Here is a 26,252-nt window from a genome sequence, read left to right as displayed (position 1 = left end):
CCCGGGACCACCCTGGAGGGGGGAGGCTGAAGCGCTGCAGGGAGCACTGCAGAGAGCCACAGGGGGTGGGAAGGGGGGCTACCAGGGAGATTAATTGGGGAGCTACCAAAAAGGGAGGAAAAAGAGGAATTCATGAGACTCCACCTGCTTTGAACCACTGCCAGGGGCCCTGACAGCTGTAACTGCCAAGCATAGTACACAAAGTCACCCTGTGGGCCAAGTGCTGGTCCCTGGCAGCCTCTCTGCCTCTTGCGGCCAGATTCTTCCTAAGGCCTCACAAGTCGTTTCACTCACTCACCTGCGTGCGACTTGCACAATCGCTGCCCTGCCCTGCCCTTCAGCTCTACCCATCCTCAGTGTCTTGCCTTTCCACAGCCAATGACTGAAACAAGCTTCCACATAAAAGTGACTTACAGCAAATGTTGTTTTGATTCTTAATAATTTTCCTAAAATAATACAATGTGGTAACAAAATAAAACTGTAATTGCAGTGAGGAACACTTTGCCTTTGGTTAAAGCCAGGAGGGATGTTCTGCTTGCGGATTTTATAGTTTCCTCTTCTGTCCTGAGCTGTCCCTCTCATTGAAGGAACACCGGTTGCCTGAGCAGTCACACCCGCGACCATGACGCCCGAACACTGCTTTCTAGGCGTCCTCGTCAGCGTCCTCCTGACTGGTGTGTTAGGTGAGTGCTTTGTTTCTTTTCCATTGTTCACAGCTTTATCATCTGAGTCTGATTAAGGGACTGTTAGAAATGGCACTGGCACTTTTCTGGGCTTTGTAAAGATTTTAGCTTTCTTATGTCACTACATGATCAGAACGGGCATGGGTTATTTCCTGTCTGCAGCCTGAGTAACTCCACATGTACTGACTGAGTACCTGCGACAGAGGAGGCACTCTGGTGGGTGCAAGAGACTTCATACAGGACAAATGTACATCCATCTCCCCCCGCCCCCGCCATTTCTTTTGCCTTGAAGTGTCTCTGTAACATAGTGGTTACAAGCACATGTTCCTAAGCCAGACTATCAGAATCTGAATTTCAACTCTGCCATTTACTATCTAGGAGAACTTGAGCAATTTACATAACACTCCTGTGCTTCAATTTCCTCATTGCTAGAATGGGGATTGTAGGTCACTGTGAAGACGAAAAGAGTCCATATATGCCAAGTGCTTAGAGAAGTGCTTGGCACAGAAGAGGGACCTTACACACCACGTGAGAATCTGCTGCTAGTATTCATGAGGAGCTCTTCAAGGGAGTGGAGCATTCCTCTGAGCAAGGCCATTGGGATCCCAAGTTAGCAGATGGGGACCTCTCAGGGTAAATGGCTCGAATCACTTCCCAAGACAGCACCATTGTCCAGCGACTGATACATAAAAACAATTCAAGCCACCATCCTCCAGAAATGTGTGGATTTGAATAGACTATGCCTTTAGCACTTGGTAACAACAAGGACTCATTTAGCAAAATATGGCAGGAATTCAAGCTCTACCAAAATGACCCTGGCTCTGCCTCTTCCCAGGCAGATACACAACATGTGGGGTAAGGTACACAACTTCTTTAAGCCTCAGCTTCCCCATCTGTAAAATGCAGGAATTAAATACCTACCTTACCTGGTGGTTGTGGGAATTAAATCATTGTAAAGCTTTGAGCACAGTCCCTGATACTAGCTAATGTTCATATATGGCCAGTGTTCAGGGAAGGAGCCAGAGGAGGAGGGAGGCAGGAGGAGGAGAGAGAATATCCTCGGCCTCTAATTGCTCTGCCTCGCCCAGAGCTTTGCTCTTGGTTTTCTGCCGTCAGTAAGAGGCAGGCTCTGGAGTCAGACTGCCTGGGTACAAAGTCTACAAAATCAGCTTTACCTTTTGCTGCTGGGCAAGTTTCTTCACATCTCCAAAGCTGAGTTTTTTAGTCTACAAAAGGAGGACCACAATGCATAGCACCTGTCTCATAGAAGAGCTGGGCAAATTAAATAAATTAATGCAGATAAAAGCCCCTTCAGTGCCTAGTGCAGAGTGAGTTGTTATTACTATTGGGGATGGTGATAGTGGTGTTATTACAAAACTGAGAGAAGAAATCCACAGACAGAGGGCAGTTTCCCTCCTGCCTGGGCCGGTTCATCTGAGCGATGATGCTCGGGTGCTGAGAGCCAGGATGCAGGCAGGTAAGAACCGCCATTCAGAAGTGGGACAGCAAAGGCAGAACTACCTGGAGGCAGGGCCCAGAGACTGAGCAAGAACTTCAGAAAAGAGGAGCCGAATGCCGGACTGAGGTCCTGGAGTGAGAATTGATCCCAGGCAAGTTTTGCCTCAGAGTAGCGCTAATACAGTGGCTCCCAGGAAGATAGATGAGTGGCCTTAGTGTGGGTCTTGTGTCTCAGTCATTACATCCGGTCACAATTTGGGAATGAAATAAGGACAATATTTTTTAACTGCTATTCACTTCCTCTCCAGCTTGGGGCATAGGGTGGGAGGGTAAAAGTACCTTTTTATAATCTAGAACACATTATTCTGAGACTTCAGCATGCATCAAAATCATTGCATTGAAGATCCAAAGTGTTGATTTCTGAGCTCCACCTCCACATCCACTTAGAGCAGCTGTTTAGGGAATCCTGACGCAGGAATTTCATTGAAAACTACGGCTAGTAACAGTGGTGCTCATTTCAGTGTTCAGTGTTTTTCCTTCTCTTATTGTTTTAGGAGCTCAGCCAGCCCATGAGTCTCTGAAGCCTCAGAGGGTCCAATTTCAGTCCCGAAATTTTCACAACATTTTGCACTGGCAGCCTGGGAGGGCGCTGACGGGCAAGAGCAGCATCTACTTTGTGCAGTACAAAATGTAAGTACACTGAGCTTCCCGCAGCTGATAGAGACGGCCGCTGGGATAGCATGTTCTAGAATGCAATGGAGTGTTAGGATCTGAGCTTTTTTTCAGTTTAGAGAGGTTGAGAAGAAGCAGAGGTTGGGACAGAAGTGACTTGTCTCCCCTGAACTCTGCCTGGGGACTCAAAATGCACGATGATGTGCAGCCTGTCGGGCAGACACTTCAGCCCTACCGCACCCAGCACGGAGACCTTGCAGGTCAGCCTTGGCCTCCACTGCAGTGCCTGGCACATGGTGGGCTCTCAGTACAGATTTGTCAAATGAATGCTGGAAGCCACTTGTTTGACACATGACAAGGATTCAACTTGCTATGGAAACTGCAAGGGGGTTTTAGCCTAGATCCAGTTGCTCGCTGAACAAAGATCCAATTATTGAGACAACGAGGATTGCCGAGGAAGAAAGGAATGTTAATGCAAAAGATATCTGTTGAGAGAAGAGAGGAAATAATTTCAAATTCAACTCGCCGGCCAACAGAGGTCATGGGGCTTTTCAAGGAGGAGCCACAAGCCCTGGGGCAGGTGTGGGGTATGGTGATTCTTGGTGTCAGGAATCCTGCTCAGGAGCCTTGAGAATCTCAAATGCTTTTGTCTTATAAAATTTCTGCTAATTCTAAGAGACAACTCAAAAAACTCACGTGGTTAGTTAAGGGAGGAGATTATAAAAAAGCATACAGGAGTCACTGAAGTTTGTTCATAGAGCCAGCTACAAATTAAGGTGAACTACTGATAGTTGAAAAAGAAGTTGTGGCAAACACGGAAGTGAGTGTATAAAATATATTTTTAATTTAAAAGTCATTTGTTAGAGTGGATTTACTATTTAGAATATTCTTTTCCAAAATTAATGACTCCTGTAAGCCTGAACACAAACTGGAACATGCTGCTGCATGTTCCTCTTGTGTGATCTTCAGGCAAATCCTGATATAATCAACTCAGATATAATCTACTCCTTTCCTGGGAACAGAGACTCCTGATTTGAAAATGGCAGGTTTGTCCACTCACACATTGCCTGGGAATTTTTGTTGCTCTTCCTCCTCTGTTATAGTTTGAAATCTGGCTAAGCATGAGACAGAAGATAATAACAGTTTAGCTTTCATGGGTTTTCACTAGAAATTCAGAAAATCAGATGCAGATATGGGATAAAATAACAATTTTCATTCCACAAATCCATCCATGTCCCAATAGCATGGGGTAGAACCTAGCTCAGATTTTCCTATTAATTAATTTCAGAAAAAATGTCCCCAGAAGATTCTCAGTCTTTAACTGCTGCAGCATCTCTCAACATAGTTTGTCTAACAACTGTAAAACTTATAAATCTTTACAATAAGGATTTCTCCATTACAAAAATAGATTTTCACATAGCTGGACATGCTTTCAGCACATAGGAAGTAGAGATTGGTACTTGGTGGTGGGGGGAGTGTGTAGCATGGGATGAGAAAGAATTCTCGACTCAAAGATTAGGATAGGTTTTGAAACAAGAAGTTTATTTTACTTTCCAAGGAAGTAAAAGGCATGGCATGAAAGAAAGAAAGAAGGAAGGCTGACCCTGTGGATGAGTGGCTTGGGCTTTTATTGGGATAAAGGATAGATTTGGGCCGGGCGTGGTGGCTCACGCCTGTAATCCTAGCACTCTGGGAGGCCGAGGAGGGTGGATCGCTCAAGGTCAGGAGTTCGAGACCAGCCTGAGCAAGAGTGAGACCCCGTCTCTACTAAAAATAGAAATAAATTATCTGGACAGCTAAAAATATATATAGAAAAAATTAGCCGGGCGTGGTGGCGCATGCCTGTAGTCCCAGCTATTCGGGAGGCTGAGGCAGTAGGATCGCTTAAGCCCAGGAGTTTGAGGTTGCTGTGAGCTAGGCTGATGCCACGGCACTCACTCTAGCCAGGGCAACAAAGCAACACTCTGTCTCAAAAAAAAAAAAAAAGGATAGATTTGTTATTGCTGCAAAATTATAACAGGGGATGGTTGTAGTTTTTCTTCTCTGCTAGACTAGGTTTATCAGACTTCTCAGAATGTGGTCTAGCAGATGTGGAGGAGGCCTACATGCCCTTTTCTGTCTGCTCAGTGCTGTTCCAGTTCTATAAAATAAGTTCTTTAAAAAAAAAAAAAAAAAACAAGTTAAGTCACAAGTGGTTAAGCTAACAAAGCTGCACTTGTGTGCAGATTTTTTTCCTCTTAGATGGTTTACTAGCAATGCCATCCTTTCAATACTTCTTTAATACTTCCCTTTAGGCTGTATAAACAGGTTGAAAGTGGACCTGTTTGTGGTCCAAAGTAAAAATCAGATTAGGAGCTATTTTATCATGAAGCTAATGAAGATTAAACTTCAGGGCCCCACGGAAGAATTTTACATTTGTAAATTTTTTTTTTTTAGAGACAAGGTCTTGCTCTGTCACCCAGGCTGGAGTGCAGGAGCCCAATCATAGCTCACTGCAGGCTTGAACTCCTGGACTCAAGCCCCAGACTCCCAAAGTGTTGGGATTATAGGTGTGAGGCACCATACCCAGCATGTAATTCTTTTTCTTAAAGCTGCTGTGGTTTAAGTTTGTCCTCACTAAAACTCATGTTGAAATTTGGTCCCCAGCATGGCAGTGTTGGGAGGTGGCACCTGGTGGGAGGTGTTTTGGCCATGGGAGTGGATCCCTCATGAATGGGTTGGTGCCAGTCTTGCCAAAGTGAGTGAGTTCTGGCTCTCAGGAGGCTGGATTAGTTCCCAGGGGAGTGTTCTCATGAGAATGGGTTGTTATAAAGCCAGGACGCCCCTCCAGTTTTGCCTCTTCACACATGTCCCCTTCCCCTTTGACTTTTTCCGCTATAATATAACACAGGATGAAAAGCTCTCACCAGAAGCCAAGCAGATGCTGGCACCATGCTTCTTGTACAGCCTGCAGAACATGAGCCAAATAAGCCTCTTTTCTTTATAAATTACCCAGCCTCAGGTATTCTGTTATAGAAACACTAAATGAACACAAGATTATATAAATTTCAGACCCCAGAATACCTGGATTCATTCCTGTCTCCAAGGTATTTTCAGTAGGAGAAGGCAGATTTATAGTTTTGAAAACTTTCACTTTGGTTGTATCCAGTTTATGGGATGTCCTGTTAATATCTGTCTCATTTGGGTTAGGACAAAAAATGAGGTATCGTATTAAAAGAGAAGTCAGTCATTACAGTTAAGTTAAAGACAATATTTCATCAATAAATAACAATTAAAAACATCAAATTATGCTTAATATATGTTGTTGGTTCACTTTAATTCTTTTTCTTTTTTCCTCTTTTTTTTTTTTCATTTTCTTTTTGGTAAAGACGGGGTCTCACTCTTGCTCAGGTTGGTATCGAACTCCAAAGCTCAAGCAATCCTCCTGCCTCAGCCTCCCAGAGTGCTAGATTACAGGCGTGAGCCACCGCACCCGGGCCACTTTAACTCTGATATAATGAAACTACTGTCATGTAGTACAGAGTACAGATACCACAATATTCCTCATTGTATGGCTATAAAGTTAGATTTTAAGTCCTTCAACAAATATTTTGGGAAATCTTTCTCCTCAGCCTCTGATTTCTGCTCTGTTCCCCACCAGTACCTGATTGCATGTGTCTGGATTGACTGGTAAGGAAGTGAAGCTTTAATCTTGCCTTTGGCTGTTTCACCATCTTGTGGTCTCAGGCTGAGTCAACCAACCTGCCTCTTTGCCTCACAACATTTTTGTGTGGGTTTCCCTCCCTGTCTCCCAGCCTCTAATTACAGGAGTCCCTATATAGTGCTCACTACAACTTCCTCTCAATTTTCAATAAAGAGATTAATCATGTGTGTCGGGTAAGCATCACCTGAGATGAAAAGTGGTAATGACTTCTCAGAATCGGCCACATTACTCAATAGCAAGCTGATGAGAAGTGGAGAAAAACCACAAAGTTGAAACCTCAGAAGCGTTAAGGATGTGGAGAGCAAGTACTCAAAAATGGAAGTTGGTCCACACACCAGAAGAAACACTGCTAAGCCTTAAAAATATACAAACTCTTATGTTGTTGACAGAAGGTGTCAAGATTGTTCATCTTTCAGCAAGACAGCACTTTGATTAATGCTGTGGGTTGAATGTGTCCCCCAAAAGTTCATGTGTTGCAGCCAGGTGCAGTGGCCCATACCTGTAATCCTAGCACTCTGAGAGGCCAAGGTGGGAGGATCACTTGAGCTTAGGAGTTCAAAATGAGCCTGAGTGAAACCCATCTCTACAAAAAAAAAAAAAAGAAAAATCAGCTTGGTGTGGTGGGCATAGTCCCAGCTACTTGGGAGGCTGAGGTAGGAGGATGACTTGAGCCCAGGAGTTTGAGGTTGCTGTAAGCTATGATGATCCCACTGCACTATAACCAGGGCAACAGAGCAAGACCCTATCTCAACAACAACAACAACAGCAACAAAGTTCCTGTGTTGGATACTTGATCCCCAATGCAGCAATGTTGAGAGGCGGGACCTTTGAGAAGTGATTGGGTGATGAGGGCTCTACCCTCATGAATGGATTAATCCATTCAGGGTTAGCACATTAATGTGTTATTGAGGGAGTGGGTTAATTACCACAAAAGTGAGTCTGATCTATTTAATAAAAAACTAGTCTGGCCATCTCTCATAAGCCCCCTCGCCATGTGAAGCCTATGCCACCTCAGGACTCTACAGAGAGAGGCCCTCACCAGATTCAGCCCCCTAGACCTTAGACTTCCCAGCCTCCAGAACTGTAACACGTAAATTTCTTTTCTTTATAACTCACCCAGTCTCAGGAATTCAGTTATAGCAACAGAAAACAGACTAAGACAGCTAAAAAACAGGAATTTTTAAAAAGATGTTTAAGAGTAGCCATAAGCTTTCACAGCGATACTGATATTAGAGGACAGGTTTCAATCAGTCTAAAGAATTAATAGACTGAAAAAACCGAAGCCTCCTTCCATGGAAAAAAGAAACTCAGATCTTTGTCTTTTCCCTTCTACAGGTATGGAGAGAGACAATGGAAAAGTAAAGAAGGCTGCTGGGGTATTCAAGAACTCTTTTGTGACCTTACCAATGAAACCTCGAATATACAGGAACCTTATTACGGGAGGGTGAGGACGGCCTCAGGTGGGAGCCACTCGGGCTGGAGCATGACGCAGCGCTTCACTCCCTGGTGGGAAAGTGAGTTCCATGGAGTTTCTTTGTCTTTGTTCTTCTGCCCTTGAATACCCCTCTCAGAGCCTGGCCCAGCTACCGGGCCCTGTGCTTTGCCGAGGTCTACACCATCATCTCATTTGATGTAATTCTCAGATCAACTCTAGGAGACAGCTTTCATGATCTTCATTCTGCAGCCCTCAAAATCAAGGCACAGAGGCTTTGGTCATTGCTCAAGTCTTACAGCCTTAATTACCCAAATCAGAATTCAAATTCTGCTGCATCTGACTTCAGAGCCTTCACTCTATCTTACTGCCACATTGTTACCTTCTTTTTTAAAAAAGTATTTTTAAACAGCTTAAAAGAAGTCATATTGCCCTAGTTCCTCCCCAAACATGAGGGTTAAGTTCCTGAAAATACTCATGTTAGAAGAATTTTCTGTTGAGGAAATTAAGACTTTAAGTCATCTACCCAAAAGAGGAGACCAAAAGTGCTCTCTCAGTATCCGTTTCTGAAGGATATTATTCCTCTTCTAGTTTAATTATAATCACAGAAAAATACCTTACAATCTAAGATGTATATTATAAAACTAACCATTACCAACAGACCTTGTATAAAATAGTAGAGAAAAGGGAGAGAGAAAGAAGGAAGTGTTTAATGCTTATGTGTGAAGATATGCATAACAGAACAGGAAAGGAAATATGAGTATTCATCATAATCTTCATAATGGCAACTCGTCATGCAGCTGTAGTTAATATTCATGACTTCTTCCCACATTATTAACTCAACATTCACTTTCTTTTTTAGCCTGCACCTCAGTTCTTTATTCATGAGAAGTCTGAATCCTTTTGGTCTTTCCAAATCTTATGTCAAGCTAATACAGGAAACTTTTATGTAAGATTATGTCAAGTTAATACAGGAAAGACCAAACTGAATATAGAAGTTCTAAGAGGCACATCAGAGGATAACAAGCATCCTTCTACCTGATCCCCTTGTATTTATAACAACTCTGTTTTCTCTTGATAATCAGAACTAATCACCCAAGAGAAATACGAGAACATCATTTTCTTTTTTTTTGGTTAAATAGCATGAGAAGCCCCAAAGGGTCAGGCGGCAGCCTCAACTTCCAATTCTTTTTAACCATTTTTGTAATAAACCAGAAGAATTAAAGGTCAAGCGTAAGGGAGACAAAAACTTCATGAGTTGTTTACCATGTGTCATAGCGAGAGTTGCCCCTCAATTTCACTTCTTGTATCCCAGATCAGTGAATTTCGTCCGTGGAAGAAACAGCACCATGCATTAGTCACAGGCTTAAAGCATAAACCAATTCATACACCACCTCACAGGCTGTTATCTCTCAAACTGAGTTTTCAATTTTCCATTTCACCTTCCTATAAAGGCAGAGATTTCTGACTGATGAGATATATGACAAAACCAAATATTCCTGTGGGTATAAGACCTTGCTTCACTTCTTCCACATTGACTTAATTTCTTTGTCATAAGCAATGTATTTTCGGGTACCATGCCCATGAATAAGACATTCACTACATCCATGGGTGTGTGTGTGGGGGGGGATCTGCCGATAAAAGCATTGAATCAGTAAAGAAAAGTCTATAACCAGAGGAGTGTCTATTCCAGTGTCTCTTGCCCCCTCCCTGTTGGAAGGGACCAAAAATAAATCTACCTGCAACCAGGTAGCAGGTGAGAGCCCCTAGAGTATGACACTATACTAGGGGTTCAGCATTGATCTTTCTTACTGGGAAGTTGAGCACTCAGTAGTGTCAGTCGAAACTTGGCAAGAAGAAGCCTTTATCATTGAGTCTAAATATAGCCTCCCTCCCTTTCACACAACCACTTTGTCCACAGAGCAGCTATGGAACATTGGGGAAATAAGCTGTCACTGTATCCACTTAGATTTTTTAAACAGCTTTATTGAGATATAATTCACACATCTTACAATTTACCCTTATAACATATACAATTTAATGGTTTTTAGTATGTTCACAAACATGTACAACCATCTGTAACAGTCAATTTTACAATAATTTTGTCACATCAGTAAGAAACTCCATATCCTTTGGCTGTCACTTTCCAATCCCCCCATTCCCTCAGCGCCCAGGCCTAGGCAACCACTAATCTACTTTCTCTATAGAGTCCCTGTTATAGATGGAGTCATATAATATGTGATCTGTTGTGGCTGGCTTCTTTAACGTAACATGTTTTCAGGGTCCACCCAGATTGTGTCTTGTATCAGTACTTCATTCCTTTCTGTGACCAAACAGTATTCCATTATAAGGATACACCATATATTGTTATTCCTTCCTCAGTTGGTGAACATTCAGGTAGTTTTTTACCTTTTGGCTACTATAAATAATGCTGCTACAAACACCTTACCAATCCTTTTGATTATAGCCTTCCTAGTGGGTATGAAATGGTATCTCATGTGATTTTGATTTGCATTTCCTTGTTAATTAAGATTATTGAGCATCTTTTTATATGTTTATTGGCTATTTTCATATCTTCCTTGGAGAATTATCTATTGAGAGCCTTTGTCCATTTTAAAAATTAGATTTATTTTATTTTATTTTATTTATTTATTTCGTTTTATTTTATTTTAATTTTTTTGAGATGGAGTCTCACTCTGTCACCTGAGCTAAAGTGCCATGGCATCAGCCTAGCTCACAGCAATCTTAAGCTCCTGGGCTCAAGCAATTCTCCTGCCTCAGCCTCACGCATAGCTGGGATTACAGGCACACACCACCATGCCCAGTTAATTTTTCTATTTTTAGTAAAGATGGGGTCTTGCTCTTGCTCAGGCTGCTCTTGAACTCCTGACTTCAAACAATCCTCCTGCCTTGGCCTCCCAGAGTGCTGTCTTTTTATTTTAGAATTGTAAGAGTTCTTCATATATTCTGGATATCAGTCTCTTATCAGATATATGATTTTCAGACACATTCTTTCATTCTGTGGGTTGTCTTTTCACTTTCTTGGTGGTGTCACTTGAAGCAAAAAACTTTGATGAAGTCTAATTAATCTATTTTTTCTTTTGTTGCTTGTGCTTTTGTGTCATATCTAAGAATCCTTTGCCATATCCAAGATTATGAAAATTTATCCTATGCTTTCTTCTAAGAGTTTTATAGTTTTACCCTAATATTTAAGTCTTTGATTCATTTGCATTAATTTTTATATATGGTGTGAGGTAAGGGTCCAGTATCATTTCATTGCATATGACTATCCAGTTGCCCCAACATCATTTGTTGAAATGATCCCTACTGAATGATCTTGGCACATCTTTTGAAAATCCATTGACCATCAAAGTGTGGTTTATTTTTGGACTCTTAATTTTATTCCATTGATCTATACATCTGTCATTGTGCCAGCACCACACTATTTTGATTACCATTGCTTTGTAGTAAGTTTTGAAATTGGGAAGTGTGAGCCCTCCTACTTTGCTCTTCTTCTTCAAGACTGTTTTGGCTATTATGGGTCCCTTGCAATTCCATATACACCTAGATTTTTTAAGGCCTTCTTTTAGTTGGTGCCTTTTGCTTTGCATTAATATGGTCACAGAAATATTTACATTCTGGATCTTAGTACTTAGGAGGTCCATCCATATACCTCTTCCAGCTGGTGCAATGTCCAGTGAGACCCAAAATAATTGAATCATGCCCAAAACACTAGATGCAATGGAACTCAGAAAAAGTCGTTTTTTGTTTTCTACTCTCCAATTAGCAGGAATGTGGAACAGGAGTTGAGCAAATCAATCCATGGTATATATCACATTGTTTCTTGGAATAACTTGAGATTTAAGGCCAATACACTCAAGCAGCAATTCTCTAGTTGAAGAATAGGAGGTTTCATGATTAAGCTGATAGACACCAGTGAGGGGAATTTGCAGAGTAGTTTGATTATTATATATTACTATATTCAAGCCTAGAAATGGGCTCGAGTTCAAATTTATTCATCAAAGAAAGCCTCATCCAGTATGATTCACTGCACCAGTCAGGTAAGAATAGCCTAAGACATTGACTGAGATGAGGGAAGGCTTTGGCTCAATTCTATTTAAATTGTAATAGTGTTAAGAAAGGTTTGTGTCTCTTCAAGTTGACCATCCTCAATTAAAAAAGAACATTAAAAACACTCTTTGGGCTATGTCCCTTAAAAAGCCATTTTATTTCAGGACCTCTTAGTAGAAGAATAAGAAACCTAGTCTATAATCATTTAAAATTGGAGCTACTCTTGCTGAAACAATATTGAGGAGCCCTGCCCACTCAGCTATCTCCTCACACTCCAGCTTTGCCCTCTGCTACCACAGCTCTTGATGCTCTCTCAAGAACAGATTTTTGAAAAGCACATCTCTACAGTCTTAGGACAGCATGATCCTAAAGTCTGTGATATAGACTAATGAGCCAACTATATGCACGAGACCTGTTTTTGAGCAGCAGGATGTTTGTTATCTTAGGCTACGAAATTCTGATTTCTCCAGGTGTCTATCTGGAGAAAAAGCAAGTTTAAAAATAAACAAACAAAAAAACCTGAGCATTTGAGGCTCAGTAAGACTTCAGTATTATCTGACCCTAGAATTTCTTGGGGTAAAGATAGATATAGAGTTTTGCAATAGGCCTTATTTTCTAATGGGGTGGGCTACAATCATACTAAAGAATCCCCTGGCCTCTTTATCCATTCTACAAGTATTTATAAAGCACTCACTATGTTCCAGGCATTGTGCTATGTCCTGGAAGAAATATGGCAACCATAGCAGACATAAAGAAGTCTCTTTCTTCATAGAGCTTTATGTTTAACAGGGAAGATAGATATAAAATAACCACACAAACAAACATAAAACGGTACCTGTGGCAGGTGGTACAAAAAGAGCTTGATACACAGTGCTATGAGAGTGTAGGCGAGGATGGACCTGACCAGCGATGTCAGGAAAAGTATCCCTGGGGAAGGGACGCTTGAACTGATATCTAAAGATGAATAGGGGCTAACCAGACAAAGAGGGTAGAGTATTCCAGGCAAAGGGAACAGCATTTGCAAAGGCCCTGTGGCAGGAGGAATCATAGCAAATATAAGGGACTGAAAGACAACTGGTACAGTGAAGAAGAGCATGCAGGAGTGAGTATGTAATGCCATGAAACTGGAAAGTTAGGCCAGGTATAAGAATCTTCTAAGGAGTTATGACTTCCTCTAGAAAAATGTAATTTTTTAACCAGGGGAATACATGATCAGACTTGTGTATTGAAAAGATCACTTTGGCTATATCTGGGGAAAATAGATCAGAAAGAAGACAGACTGGATCCAGTTAAGTTGTAGGTTACTATAATAGTCTATGAGAGACAGAATTTGGCTAATGGAAAGGGCTATTGAAAATTTATCATTGGAGGGACATTTAGCAAGAAAAATTGGCAGGACCTGGTGATAGGTTGGATATAGTGGTGAGAGAGAACATGTCAGAGATGGCCTCTAAGTTTCTTGCTTGCACAGCTTGATGAATCACTGAGATGTTTTTGATGGGGTTTGATGAAAGAGCAGTTTAGTGGAATGCAAGATATTAACAATAGAGATTATGAGTTCAGTTTTGAATATGTTGAGTTTAAGATGCTTTTGAGACTTCCAAGGGAAATATTTATACAGATCCAGGACTCAAGGTATGGTCTCTATTAGCGACACAAATTTGTGAGTCATTTGCATACAGTAAAATGGGCATTGATAAGATTGCCTAGGAAAAGTATTGAATGAGAGGCAGAGTTGAGTAAGAGCAGGTATTAAGGAAATCTCACCAAAAGATGCCAGAATATGATAAATGTTAAAAGGAGACTTAGAAGGAATAACCAAAGAGGTTGGAGGAAATCTGTGGACTGATATATTCACGAATGCCTTGGGAAGAAAATATTTCAAGGAGGGAGCGGTCACCAAGTATGTGAGATCAAATAATCTTGAACTGGATTTGTAACACAATCACAATCGAGTGACTAGGTCAAGAATGGTCACTCAGTTACAAAGTCCAACATCACAGATCAGGAGCCCCTGTGAGGTCTGCAGCCCAGCTCACTGATAACTCTAGGCCAATACCTGAAATAAGTGCTTCACCATAAAAAGTTAGTGACAGCTGCATTTAAGATTAACTACTACACTAAACAATTAAAATCTAGGATGATGAACTGATACATTCAAAGGACAGATTCTGTACACACACGATTAAAAGAAAATTCTGTGATAATTACAGCTTGGGCCAGAAAGGGCAAATACTATTCAGCTTTAATATAAATATTTTAGTGAGGAAAAAATATACAGTGGTATTTAATCTTGCCAGGATTTATTTTCAACTAATTTCTACCAACTGAAGTAAGGATATACACCTGAGTCACACAAAAGAAAGACTGCTTTTTGGGTGCTAAATGTGTCACAAGAATGTTAGACGTATGTTTTTTATCAAGGAGAAAATTAATTATGCATCATACTCTCCTAGAAAACTGAGCAGTGACTCATTCTTCTCACCTTGCAAGTGGTAGGAAAGAAGTCTATGGTCAGCAGAATTTGGAGGATGGTAAGCATAAATAGGATTAAATTCACCCCTTTGAAAGATTAAGGTGTAAACAAAGAGGAATTCCTTTTTCAAGCAATAAGGCAAAATGTCCAACATAGTTGAGAAGTGGATTAACAACTTTTGGTTGCAAATTAAATAGCCCTGGGGGTAGGGAGAGGATGGAATCTTCCTTTTCCAGAACACCTAGAAATTCGGGATAAAATATAACATATTTAACTGACTCTACAGAGGAGCAAGAAAGAAAATAAAGGAAATCCCCAGGGACCAAAACAAAGTAACTATTAATAGAAATCTAGGCAAAAACAGGATAAACATAGTGAAGTCCCTGTTGCCCTGAGGGCATTTGCCCAACTTGGTAACTAGACCCAGGGTGGTAACAGACATTCCTAAGACAAAAGACAGGTCTTACTAATAATTTAGCACGAGGCGGGGAGTTATAACTAACATTCTCATAAAAATCTTAGGCCCTCTGAGGGCTACACTCTCATTACAAGGGCAAACTAAGAAAAGTCCTCTGCTAAAGAGGGAAAACAAATGTGTATGTTTCAGTCTTGACTCTGTTAGGAATCAGGTGTCCTCTAAATTCATAAAGGTTTGAGATTCAAATACATTTACAATTGTCATGTTTCAGAAAACATCAACTTAAAGTTGTGCTAGGTTGTTGGTGCCACAGAACACCTTGTAGAAGCAAAGCCAAATCTTAAACCAGAATTCAGAGTAACACAATACATATATGGTCATTTGATTTATGTCTAGGGTGCAGTTCAGTGGAGTAATTGTGGTCTTTGTAATAAAGACCAGAGCCAGCAGTGGGTAAATGGCCAAGGCTCATGCCTGAGAGAAAGCCCTTCTAAGTCTTGAGCTAAAGGTAGGGATTTAAAAAGGGAACTTGGTGTGAAGGGCATGCAGGAGTGGCAAGGAGGTGCTGGTCAGCATGATGACTATATTGAATTATTGTCCAAATGGTGAATGGGCTAGTGATATCACAAAGGCTGTTTATCTATAAATTAATAGGTATTAATCCAGGAGATTACCTTGAGATAATCTGGTGGAGGTCTGGATTGTTTGGAGACAGTCTCTGGAACTTCTAAACAAGCACATAATTAGATGAGGGCACTTGAACAAGGGAGTGCCTGGTGGAAAGAAAGAGGGTAAAGGTCAGTATTTCCTCACTGAGAAACGGGCAGGAAAATTTCAAAATGGGGCCTGTACTGGTTACATAACTATATTGTATACATGTTACCAAAAGCTCAGCACTTGTCCCAGAGGCCACATCAGCAGAATGAGGAAGAGGAAAGAGAAATTTATTAATTTGCTGGCAAATGAGGAGGTTGTCAGACTCCCATCTTAAAGTACCAACATCCTGGAATACAGAGCTTTTAAAGGGGAGGTTTTCAGCTTCAGGCTATTGCTGTTCAACTATGATTGATGGTTCTGGTTCATCTTTGGCTAAGACAATCTCCTGACCTCCACTCAGGCAATTACCTCGAGCCATCTCCTGTAGAAAAAACATTCCCTACCCTTCCAGACCACTGGCCTGAGGCAGGGATGCATGCTTTAATTTCCAAAAGAAATTAAATTGTACATCAATTAGTGGATTTTTTAATTGACACTGGAGCTACCTTTTCTGTCCTAAACTCTAGGACAGGGGAGGTTTTAGAGAGACAGAAACATTTTTACCCGTTTTCAGGCCATTCCCCCTGTTACATATTCCCCACTGTCAATTTTACCCTTCCATATCTGTGGGAGGATGGGCGACATAGTCATTGAGCTACTTCCTGCTGAATTGGGGCAATGTTTTAAATGGAAGGTTTGTACATTTTTCCTTCCTCTTAAACAGATGTTTTAGATTGCATAAAGCCTGGCCCATTCACTAGGTTTGGGATCCTCTTCTTCCCTGGGGCACCTCTTTACTCTGGTATGGTGGAGTGGACAAAGGTTTCACTCCTGACAATTTCAAAGAGGTGAGTTGTTAGAAGAATTTCACAGGATCCCTTTCACTTTTTTGTCAGTTGTTGTTCGGGTCCTTGTTCCTTCCAAGCTTTAACTAATACCCGGTCTCCTGGTTTAAAGGGGTATAGGGGTGCTTCCAGCTGAGGCAAGGACCTAAACAGGCAAACGCATGTATAGTGGTTAGTATCTGACTTATTTGTTAAATATATTGCTTTACTCTGTTTTCTTCATTTATGATTATATTACCATACCTACCTCGGGGTGCTAGGAAGAGTCTCTCATAAATCATTTCATAGGGGCTCAACTTCTAGGGGCTACCCTTATCTGGAGGAGGGTGAGCAGCGATAACTTATCCCACCTTCAGGTGGGTTTCCTGCATTAATTTTGCTATAGTCCTCTTTAAATTATGATTCATTTTCTCCATTTTTCCCATAGATTGAGGTCTCCAGGATGCATATAATTTCCATTCTAGATATAGGGGCTTTACTTACTTGCTGAGTTACCTCTGATATAAAAGAGGGTCCATTATCACTCTGTATGGAGGGAGTCCATACCTTGGAATAAGTTCTAAGGATTTGGGTGACTTCAGACACTTTCTCTGTTTGGGTAGGATAAACCTCTACCCATCCTGAAAAGGTATCTTTTTCCCTCTGGATAACTGAAGAGCTCTGGTTAAAGCAATCAGCTCAGCTTTCTGGGCTGAAGTCACAGGTGAAAATGCCATTGCTTCTAGCACCTGTTGTTCCTCAACCACTGCATATCCAGCCCTTTGCTGTCCATTGTCCATAAAACTGCTCATGAAAAGGTCCCAATCTGGCTCTGGTATTGGCTGATCTGACAGATCCATCCTGCTAGAACTGACATCCTCCAGAACCTCTCAATAGTCATGCTACAGAGGCTCATTCTCTTCAGCTGGTGACATGGTGGCAGGATTAAGAGTAGAGACAATCTTTAATTTCACATTGGGATTATCCAAAAGGATTGCGTGGTATTTTCCCAGTCTTCCTGTAGTCAGCCAATAACCCCCCTTCTGTTCTAATAAAGTCAAAACCTGGTGGGGTGCATACACTACAACAGGTTGTCCTAAAGTGAATTTTTTGACCTCTTGCAACAGCTCCCAAGTAGCTGCTACTGCCCAGAGGCAAGGAGGCCATCCTTTCATGTTATTATCCAGCTGCTTTGATAAATACACCACTGGCTGTGGGATGTTTCTCAGCATCTGCACTAGGACTCCAAGGCCTATTCCTTGTTTTTCATGATGTGCAATTTAAATTCTTTTTGGGAGTCAGGCAATCCCAAAGCAGGGGCAATCATAAGACTCTGCTTTAGTCTCTCAAAGGCACTTTGACAGTCAGTGGTCCAGATCAGAGGTTCTGCATCTGTCCCTTTAAGGACTTCATATAGGGGCTTTGCTATCAGTCCAAGGTTTGGGATCCAGATGCAACAGAACCCTACCATTCCTAGGAATTCATGCCATTGCCCTTTATTTCTGGGCACCTTAAGATTCAAGATGACTAGCTTTTGGTCTGACATTAGGCTGTGGGTTCCCTTGCTAATTTGAAATCCCAAATAAGTAACCCACTGTGTCCAAATCTGTGTCTTTTTAGGTGACACTTTAAGGCTAGATGATTTAGTATAGCCACTGTATTTGCAAGACAATGGTTATAATCAGGGCTGGCTATATCATCATATATTGTAATAGAATCCCTTGATCCAATTGCAGTTTCCACAAGTCTCTTGCCAAGTTCTCACCAAACAAGGTAGGAGTTTTTAAATCCCTGAGGCATCGTCCAGCAGACTATGATGTCATCCTAGTCTCAGAATCCTGACATTCAAATGCAAAATGAAGTTGAGTCTTCTTTTCCAAAGGAATGTGAAAGAAACTGCCTTTTAAACCTAGTACTGAATACCATTCATAGTCACCTGGTATTGTTGTCAATAGAGTATACGGGTTTAGTACTATAGGGTATATGTCTTGTACAATATCATTAATAGCACATAGATCCTGCATGAATGTATACTGATGGGTGTGGGGCTTCTTGACAGGTAAAATTGGAGTACTATAGGGGGACCAACAGGGACAAATTAGTCTGTGCTCCAGAAATCTCTTCAATATAGATTGGATTCCTTCCAATGCTTCCTTTTAAAGGAGGTATTGTTTTCTATGCGTGCGTGAGGCCCCTTCTTTTAACAAAGTGATCATTGGTGTGGCTGTGATTGCCTGTCCCGGGATCTTGTCAGCCGGTATGGCCTTACTCACTCTTTCATAGACCTCAGGGGGACAGAATTTGCTGCTACTTTGTCTGTGAGTAGACATTGAAACCAGAGAGCAGGTTCAGGTGGGACCTGGAGGTGGAGCTGTTGCTTCTCTGGAGTAAAGGTTACTTGGGCATTCAACTGGCTTAGCAAATCTCAGCCTAGGAGAGGTATTGGACAGTCTGGCATGTATAAGAAACTGTGTCTCAGTTTCTGTTCTCCCAGTTGGCACTCAAGAGGTTGGAGCATGGGTCGTTGCTGGGTCTGACCAACCAGTCACCCCAATAACTGCCACTGAGTCTTCAGTAATGGAACTTAATTTAGAGTTTAGAAAAGACAGCTCCAGTGTCAATTAAAAAATACACTAATTGAGTCTCCACTGTCAATTTTACCCGGGGCTCCTGTGGGGATATTTGGATTGGAGCTTTTAGTGAGGCAGGGAGCATCACCAAAGGCCCCTCATTGATCGTCTGAGTTCCAGACTTGAAAGGCCATTTGCTTTCCTGGGGTTTTCTTGTTACCTGGAGCCCTTTGCACCTTTGGGCAGTGCTCTTTCCCGTGTCCTTTCTCTTTACGAAAAGCACACTGATTGTGCTTCACTCTGGGATGGCCTTTTCCACCCTTTGTTTTTGACTGTCTCAAAGGACCATTGGTTGGCACAGATAACAGAACATGCACAGGTTTCAGTTTCTGTTTTTCCCTGGTGTTATGTACTTTGAAGGCGATATCAACCAGCTGGGAGGGGTTCATGCCAATTACTCCTTCCACGCACTGCAGCCTTCTCGTCATAGCTGGAGCACTCTGCCCCATAAAAGTCATATTATCCATGTGCATGCCTTCAGGGACGTCTGGATCTGCATCAGTATATTTCCAATATGCCTGATAGATCCATTCCAAAAATTCAGAGGGATCCTCATTAGCTTTTTGTTGTAACTCCTGGACCTTGTTTAAACTCCTCTGTCTAGGCACTCCCCTCTGGAGGTCTACCAGAATACACTTCCAGTAATGATTTATTCTCACCCTGCCTGTGTCAGTATTAGGATCCCAGTTTGGTTCTGCCATTGGGATGGCCGCATTGGAGTCTGGGATTTGATTAGGATCCTTGCCATGGAGACACTGTGCCTGCAGGGCTTGTCCATCACTAGTCTACACTCATCTGCAGTATGTAATATATTCAGTAAGGTCTGTATGTCCACCCAAGTGGGACAGTGCATGGCAAAGTGGTTGTAAACAACACTGTCATTCTCTGTAAGTTGGGTTTGCCTTTTTCCAATTCAATAAATCCAAGGTGGAAAATGGGGTGCAAGTCCAATAATACCCTGCCAGCTGTCCTTGCACATTCAAACCTCCTATGGGTACTGCCACGACGGTAATCACCCTGTTCTAGCTATGGCTGCCCTCTGGCTGAATTGAGTTCCCTGCTGGATCTTGGAGGGGGAGACCATTCCCACTTCCAAGTCATAATTCGGAGGTCATAGGACTGAGGAATCAGTCCCAGCCTCCCCAACCATGGGCCCTTCCACCAGTGATGGAGGGCACCAGGGGGGTACAATGGTGGGAAATGTGGTGTGATGAAATTTGGGTTGAAAGCGTTCATAAGGAGTAACCTGGCTAATTCCTCCTCAATTTTGTTATCTGGGATCTGGCTGCCCTTCCCGACTATGGGTGGAGGTTTCCTTTGTACCATTAACTTTGTCTCAGGCCTTTCAGCCTCTTTATTATGTAATTACATAAAAGACTGTACATATGGGATCTCATCCATTGACCTGGTGTTTGACAAAATAATTCCAGTTGTAAGATAATATAATAATTTAAGGTTCCATTCAATGGCCACTTCTCCTCACACCATAACATGTACATTGGCCAGGTGGTATTACAATAATACATCATTCTTTATTCAGATATAGGTTCATGGCTATAAGTTGACCATTCAACCAAAATTCCTCCCAAGGGACTTTCAGATGAAACAGAAATGGAGCCTTCCATGTTAGAAAAAGTCTCACAAACAATCAAACACAAACAATATACGGAATTCCCAACACAAACAATCTAAAATGCCAAGGCCTATCAATCACATGGGAATCCAAAGGGGACAAATGCCACCCCAAACAGTGTCTCTACCATCCCAAGTGGAGCCTCCAAACAAATGTCCTGCCACAGGGCTGGAAGGTTCAAAACCCTCCCCAAATGGGTGGCCTGGTCCCCTCATTCCCTGGGAACTGCAAATGAGCTCCAAATCTGAACCAAGTTCACTAGTTCCACTCAACCTCGTGGCTTCCACCCCAAATGGTGCCTCCAAACAAATGTCCTGCTACAGGGCTCCAAACAAATGCCCTACCAGAGAGCTGGAAAGTTCAAACCCTCCAAAATGGGTGGAATCATGGGTTTTGGCATGCACACCAGGGAACTTACTCAGAAAAATGGCCAAGGCTGTCTGGACAATTCCCTTGAGCCATCTCCTGTGGTTCAAAGAACAAAGGACATTCTCCTGTCTCTCCCAACCACTGGACTAGGACAGGGATGCAGGTTTTAATTCCCAAAAGGAGTGGATGAGGTTTTAGAGAGACAGAAAGCATTTTTACCCTTTTTCAGACCATTCCCCCTATTGCACACATATTTAAATGAAAGAAGTCAGACATAAAAAAAGTGTATATTGCATGATTCCAAAACTAATCTATATGACAGTAGAAGTCAGAATAATTGTGGCTATCTTCTGGAATTGAGTAATTAGAGGAAACATAAAGGAGGCTTCTGGCTTGCTTGTAATGTTCTGTTTCTTGATCTGGGTGGTACCTATACAAGAGTGTTTATTATAAAGATTTTTGAGCCAAATCTTTATAATTTATTTATTTATCTGTATCTATTTTATAGGTCAATAAAAAATTTATTTAAAATTTAAAAATTCACCTAGCACTCTGAGAGGCCAAGGTGGGAGGATTGCTTGAGCTCAGGAGTTCGAGACCAGCCTGAGCAAGAGCAAGACCCCATCTCTACTAAAAATGGAAAACTTAGCCAGGCATCATGGGGTGCACCTGTAGTCCCAGCTACTTGGGAGGCTGAGGCAAGAGGATCACTTGAGCCCAGGAGTTTGAGGACGTCGTGAGCTACCATGACACCACTATACTCTAACTGGGGCAACAGAGCAAGACTCTGTCTCCAAAAAAAAAAAAAAATTAAAAATTAAAACCAAAGCTACAAAAAAGAAAGTCTAACTTTTAAACATATGCTCACAATGAAAACACAAGCACCAGATCAACATAAGTAAGTTTGGAAGGAACAAGCCCCTACCTGGCCAGCATTTCAAGCATTTGTAATGTAAGAAGCACAAAATAAAATGAATATGTTTAATAATATAGCAGAGGAGATAAAAACATAATCAGATGACAAAATATTATTGGTTTTAAAACCAGATTGATTGAAAAAGATCTAATAAACCCCATAAAACTGAAAAATATGTAATCATTGAAGTTTTTTAAAAATTTAATTTATGGGTGGTTAAAGATCGGATTAGACATGATTGAGGAGAAAATTGGTGGCATAGAGGACAAGTCTAAAGAAATCATTCAAAATGCAACAACGAGAAGAAAAAGATGAAACAAATAAAAGAGGTTGAGACACATAGAGAACAGAAGAAAAAATTATAACAGATGATGAATTGAAATTCCAGAAGAAAAACGTGTGTGTGTGTGTGTGTGTGTGTGTGTGTGTGTGTGTGTGTAGAGAAAGAGAGAGAGAAGGGCTAATTTTCAAGAATTATAAAAGATATAAATCTATAAACAGAAAATTATAATAAATACCAAACAAGGAAACAACCAAATCCATACCTAGCAATATAGTGACTCTGGGGACAATTAACGTGATTATCTATTAATAATTCTCTTTCCTAGTTGCTAATGATCTGATTATTGGTAACAAAATACATGAACCAAAAATCCTCTCCTTTGATTCTTCCAATGTTGTTCCATAGGACATGACATCATCTTGCTGAATTAATTTTATAGCTACAAGTCTTCAAATGGTTTTAGAGCTACTTTGAAATTTTATGTCCTTAGAGGCCAATATAATATTTGCCTTTCTCTATGATCACCCCTCGAATAACTTTTCATGGTTCATTTTCCAAAACAATCATGGAGGACTATGAAAATGATTAATACATCTCCTCTTAAAACTGAAATAGAAATTATCAGTCTTTGCGAATAAAAAGTTATAGTCAAAGAAACTTCTCAGACATTTGTGATTTAGATGTCAACGATATCTCTTCATAATGATTTTTGACAGATTTTGGAATTTAATGATGATTTGTCATTACGCATAATGTGTCCATGTGCAATACATTTTTTTAATGATTTGTCAAATTTTCTTGTTTCTCTAGCAAAAATAGATCCCCCGGTCATGAATATAACCCAAGTGAATGGATCTTTGTTGGTGACTCTCTGTGCTCCAAATTTGCCATATAGAGACCAAAAGGGGAAAAACATATCTATGGAAAATTACTATGAACTAGTATACCGTGTTTTTATAATTAACAATTCACTAGAAAAGGTAAGTTCAGATGAATTGATAAGGTTAGTATTTTGTCTTTTGTTTATTTAACTAACATTTTGGCCATATTCCATGTTCTGTCTTTTGGTACGCTATCTCCTCTTATCTTTCTCTTATCTTTTTAAAATTCCTTGTTAACTTCTACCATCATTGATCAACAGCTAGTGCTCACATCCCCATCAGTATTTGTGCATGTGTGCACGTGTGTGTGCCTTTCAGTACCTCAGCTTGTCTCTGCTTGGTCTTCCCTGCATAGCTAAAGATTGGTATTAACAATACTTAATTCATGTGACCGTGAGTATTCATTTTTATGGGCTTTACACATTTTATTTTAAAGTAGCTTTTGAATCACAGCATTATAAATTTACATCAATTTTGTTATGATATTCTATTCTGCCATCAGTGCCTATATCTGGGTTTGGTGGATAATTGAATGTTCCATTTTTGGTGCCCAAGTAAGATGGGATTCCTTTGGTTGTAAGTAGTAGAAACCCCATTCAAACTTGTTTAGATACAAAAGAGGAGGGGCGGGGGGGGAGTTTTATTAGGAGATAGACAATCCATCTCAGAGACCCCCAGAGCAGGAAATGGCACTGGGCAGGCTTTGTTGTGACTGGGACGGGGAAACGGGTAGGGAGCTCTGAAGGACCCTGCCCTGTCTGTTGGACTTCCCATCTCTCCGTGGCCACAGGCTGCACATCTACAGTTATCTCTGTGCATCTACTCCATTCTCCTTGCTGCATAGTTCAAATCTGGAAAAAGAGACGCTGACCACAGGGTCGGTCAGTCATCAGGGATGAGTCATGTAGCACCTGAAGGCCACTTGGCCTGTCCCTTTACCAGGCTATGGCCTGGGACTCTGGGGAAGCAGGATGTGTCTGGGAAGGAACCCTACAACCCGTCTACCACAGCGACCATGTGCTACCATGACCATGTACACCTTATTAATTTTAACAAAAATAGAGCAGTGACTTCCTGGCAAGCACTCATCATCTGATTTTTTTTCCTTGTGTACAGGAGAAAAAGGTGTATGAAGGGGCTCACAGAATTGTTGAAATCAAAGCTCTAGCACCTCGCTCGGGTTACTGTGCAGTGGCGGAAATGTATCAGCCCACATTAGACAGAAGTAGTCGGAGGAGTGAAGAGAGCTGTGTGGAAATTCCATGAAGGGGTATGGAGTGTCCAGCAACATGGCAATCAAAAGCTCCCCCGGCACGGGGTGGCTCATGTCTGAAGGATCTTACTTAAAACTGTTTTCATATTTTCTTAAAGCAGTGTTCATCATTGTTTATCCATTCTTTATTTCTTTATATTTCATTTGTAAACTATACTTGAACAATACCCCCCCAAAAATTAGAATTTAAAGAAGCAGCAGAGAATATAGGGCTCTATGAAATACAGAACTTTATTTCTGTATGTAACATCCCTGATAACAATCTTAATTCTCCTAAGACAGCAAAATAAAAATTTAAGAACCAAGCCATTTAATAAAATATTGAAATAATTTTTTAAAAATAGCATTACAGACTTAGTCCTGGAGCAATCATTTTTCACTCTCTATTGAGCCGGTTAAATTGACACACATATGCCATTTAAAAGTTTTACATGAAAAAAATATTTTTGCATACATTTTTATTTTATGTGAGTATACTTTTTATATGTTTATGAAAAATTTCTACTTAATGAACCAAAATTTTGTTTTAAATTCTATTCTCTGTAAATAAGAACAATATTTGAAAAGAAAATTCTCATGATCTCAAATTAATATCTGAATTAAGTTTATCAACATCTAAATATTGAAGGAAGTCTACTCAACACAATTTTCCCTCATGTAACACATACATTAAAGATTTCTTCGTTTGATTTGTTTTGAATATTGTCTTAGAAGAAGTTGTCCTTATTCTCAGAATTAGATATAGTATCTTTCAGCAACAAAGAAGAAACTTTAACTCCAAGTCTATGCCACATTCATTACTCAACCCTCTTTGCAAAGCATCTCTCGCCAGTAGCACCTTCATAATCTCTATACAGGTGGATCCATGAATGACAGTTTGATTGGGGACAGTTGGGGTCCAGGTAGAGAATGCAGCTTAAAGCTGAAAGCACACAGTGGGTGGTAGGTTTTTTGGGAGGAGGACTGGGATGGGCGGTGATTACAGAGATGATAGGGCTAATCGAAGCCGGAACCTCCCTCACCTGCCCGCTCCCTCTCCTGAGTACACAGCCAGTGGCCTAAGGCTCAGTGTGAGCAACAGAAAGCTGTCCCTGTCCCCGTTATCTGTACTCAGTCTCTACATGTAGTTAAGATTATCTTTCTTGCGAAGAGACATATATCGGAAAACATCTATACAATTGCCCATGAAAATTGCTTCTGGCTATATATTAATATAATTACTCACAATAATAAATAGATTAAAAGTATTCAGAAATGCATGGGAGGAGAGAATAAGAGAGCAAGAGCTAGAGAACTGGTTTCATTGCTTCCCATATAGTCAGAAAATGTTGAGCATAAACCTAGAGACTGAAAAAAATTACTTTTGTGTCTGCTTTTGTATTATTATTATCATCATTACTATTTTGTTTACTACCTTTTGTCCTTTTGGGGGAGGGCGATGCAGTGGGGTGGGTGGGGAGTGAGGACTATGTGTGGCCAGCAGCATTCAAGTGTATGAAATTCAGTGCTGAAGTACACAGCAGTACTGAAGCCTGACTTATAAGAAACAAAAAGCATTATGGTTGCTTCATGAAAGCTATTAGGTAGCATCAAGTTTTGTTTTTATTTTGTTTGCCTTGCTTTGGTTTTGTTTGTGTGCTTAGGCAAGCACAAAATACTTTGTGAAAATCATCATGGTCACATTCTTCATTGTGTTAGGAGTATATTGTCATACTATTTCAATAAATCTTTTAAATTTTTGTTTTGCCTTCTGGAATATTTGTTATTTGGGCTT

The 26,252-nt window shown here is 40.9% G+C and overlaps 1 protein-coding gene across 1 annotated transcript; it reads left to right on the top strand.

The window, feature by feature from the left end:
- Window positions 1-581: 581 nt before the first annotated feature.
- Window positions 582-24,513, top strand: IL22RA2 (interleukin 22 receptor subunit alpha 2). The gene is made up of 5 exons (XM_045542318.1): window positions 582-683; window positions 2,696-2,831; window positions 7,852-8,030; window positions 23,135-23,304; window positions 24,322-24,513. The coding sequence occupies exons 1-5, from the start codon at window positions 623-625 to the stop codon at window positions 24,469-24,471; spliced, it is 696 nt and encodes a 231-aa protein (XP_045398274.1). The 5' UTR covers window positions 582-622; the 3' UTR covers window positions 24,472-24,513.
- Window positions 24,514-26,252: the final 1,739 nt, after the last annotated feature.

This window comes from Lemur catta, chromosome 2 (assembly GCF_020740605.2).
Source record: "Lemur catta isolate mLemCat1 chromosome 2, mLemCat1.pri, whole genome shotgun sequence".
NCBI lineage: Eukaryota > Metazoa > Chordata > Mammalia > Primates > Lemuridae > Lemur > Lemur catta.
This window is presented reverse-complemented; position numbering and strand designations above follow the sequence as displayed.

Excerpts from the sequence above, each read along its gene's own strand:
- IL22RA2 (XM_045542318.1), top strand. The coding sequence starts at position 623 with ATGACGCCCGAACACTGCTTTCTAGGCGTCCTCGTCAGCGTCCTCCTG. Across the intron at positions 8,031-23,134 it reads CTTCACTCCCTGGTGGGAAA|CAAAAATAGATCCCCCGGTC; the intron begins GTGAGTTCCATG and ends TTGTTTCTCTAG. Across the intron at positions 23,305-24,321 it reads TTAACAATTCACTAGAAAAG|GAGAAAAAGGTGTATGAAGG; the intron begins GTAAGTTCAGAT and ends CCTTGTGTACAG.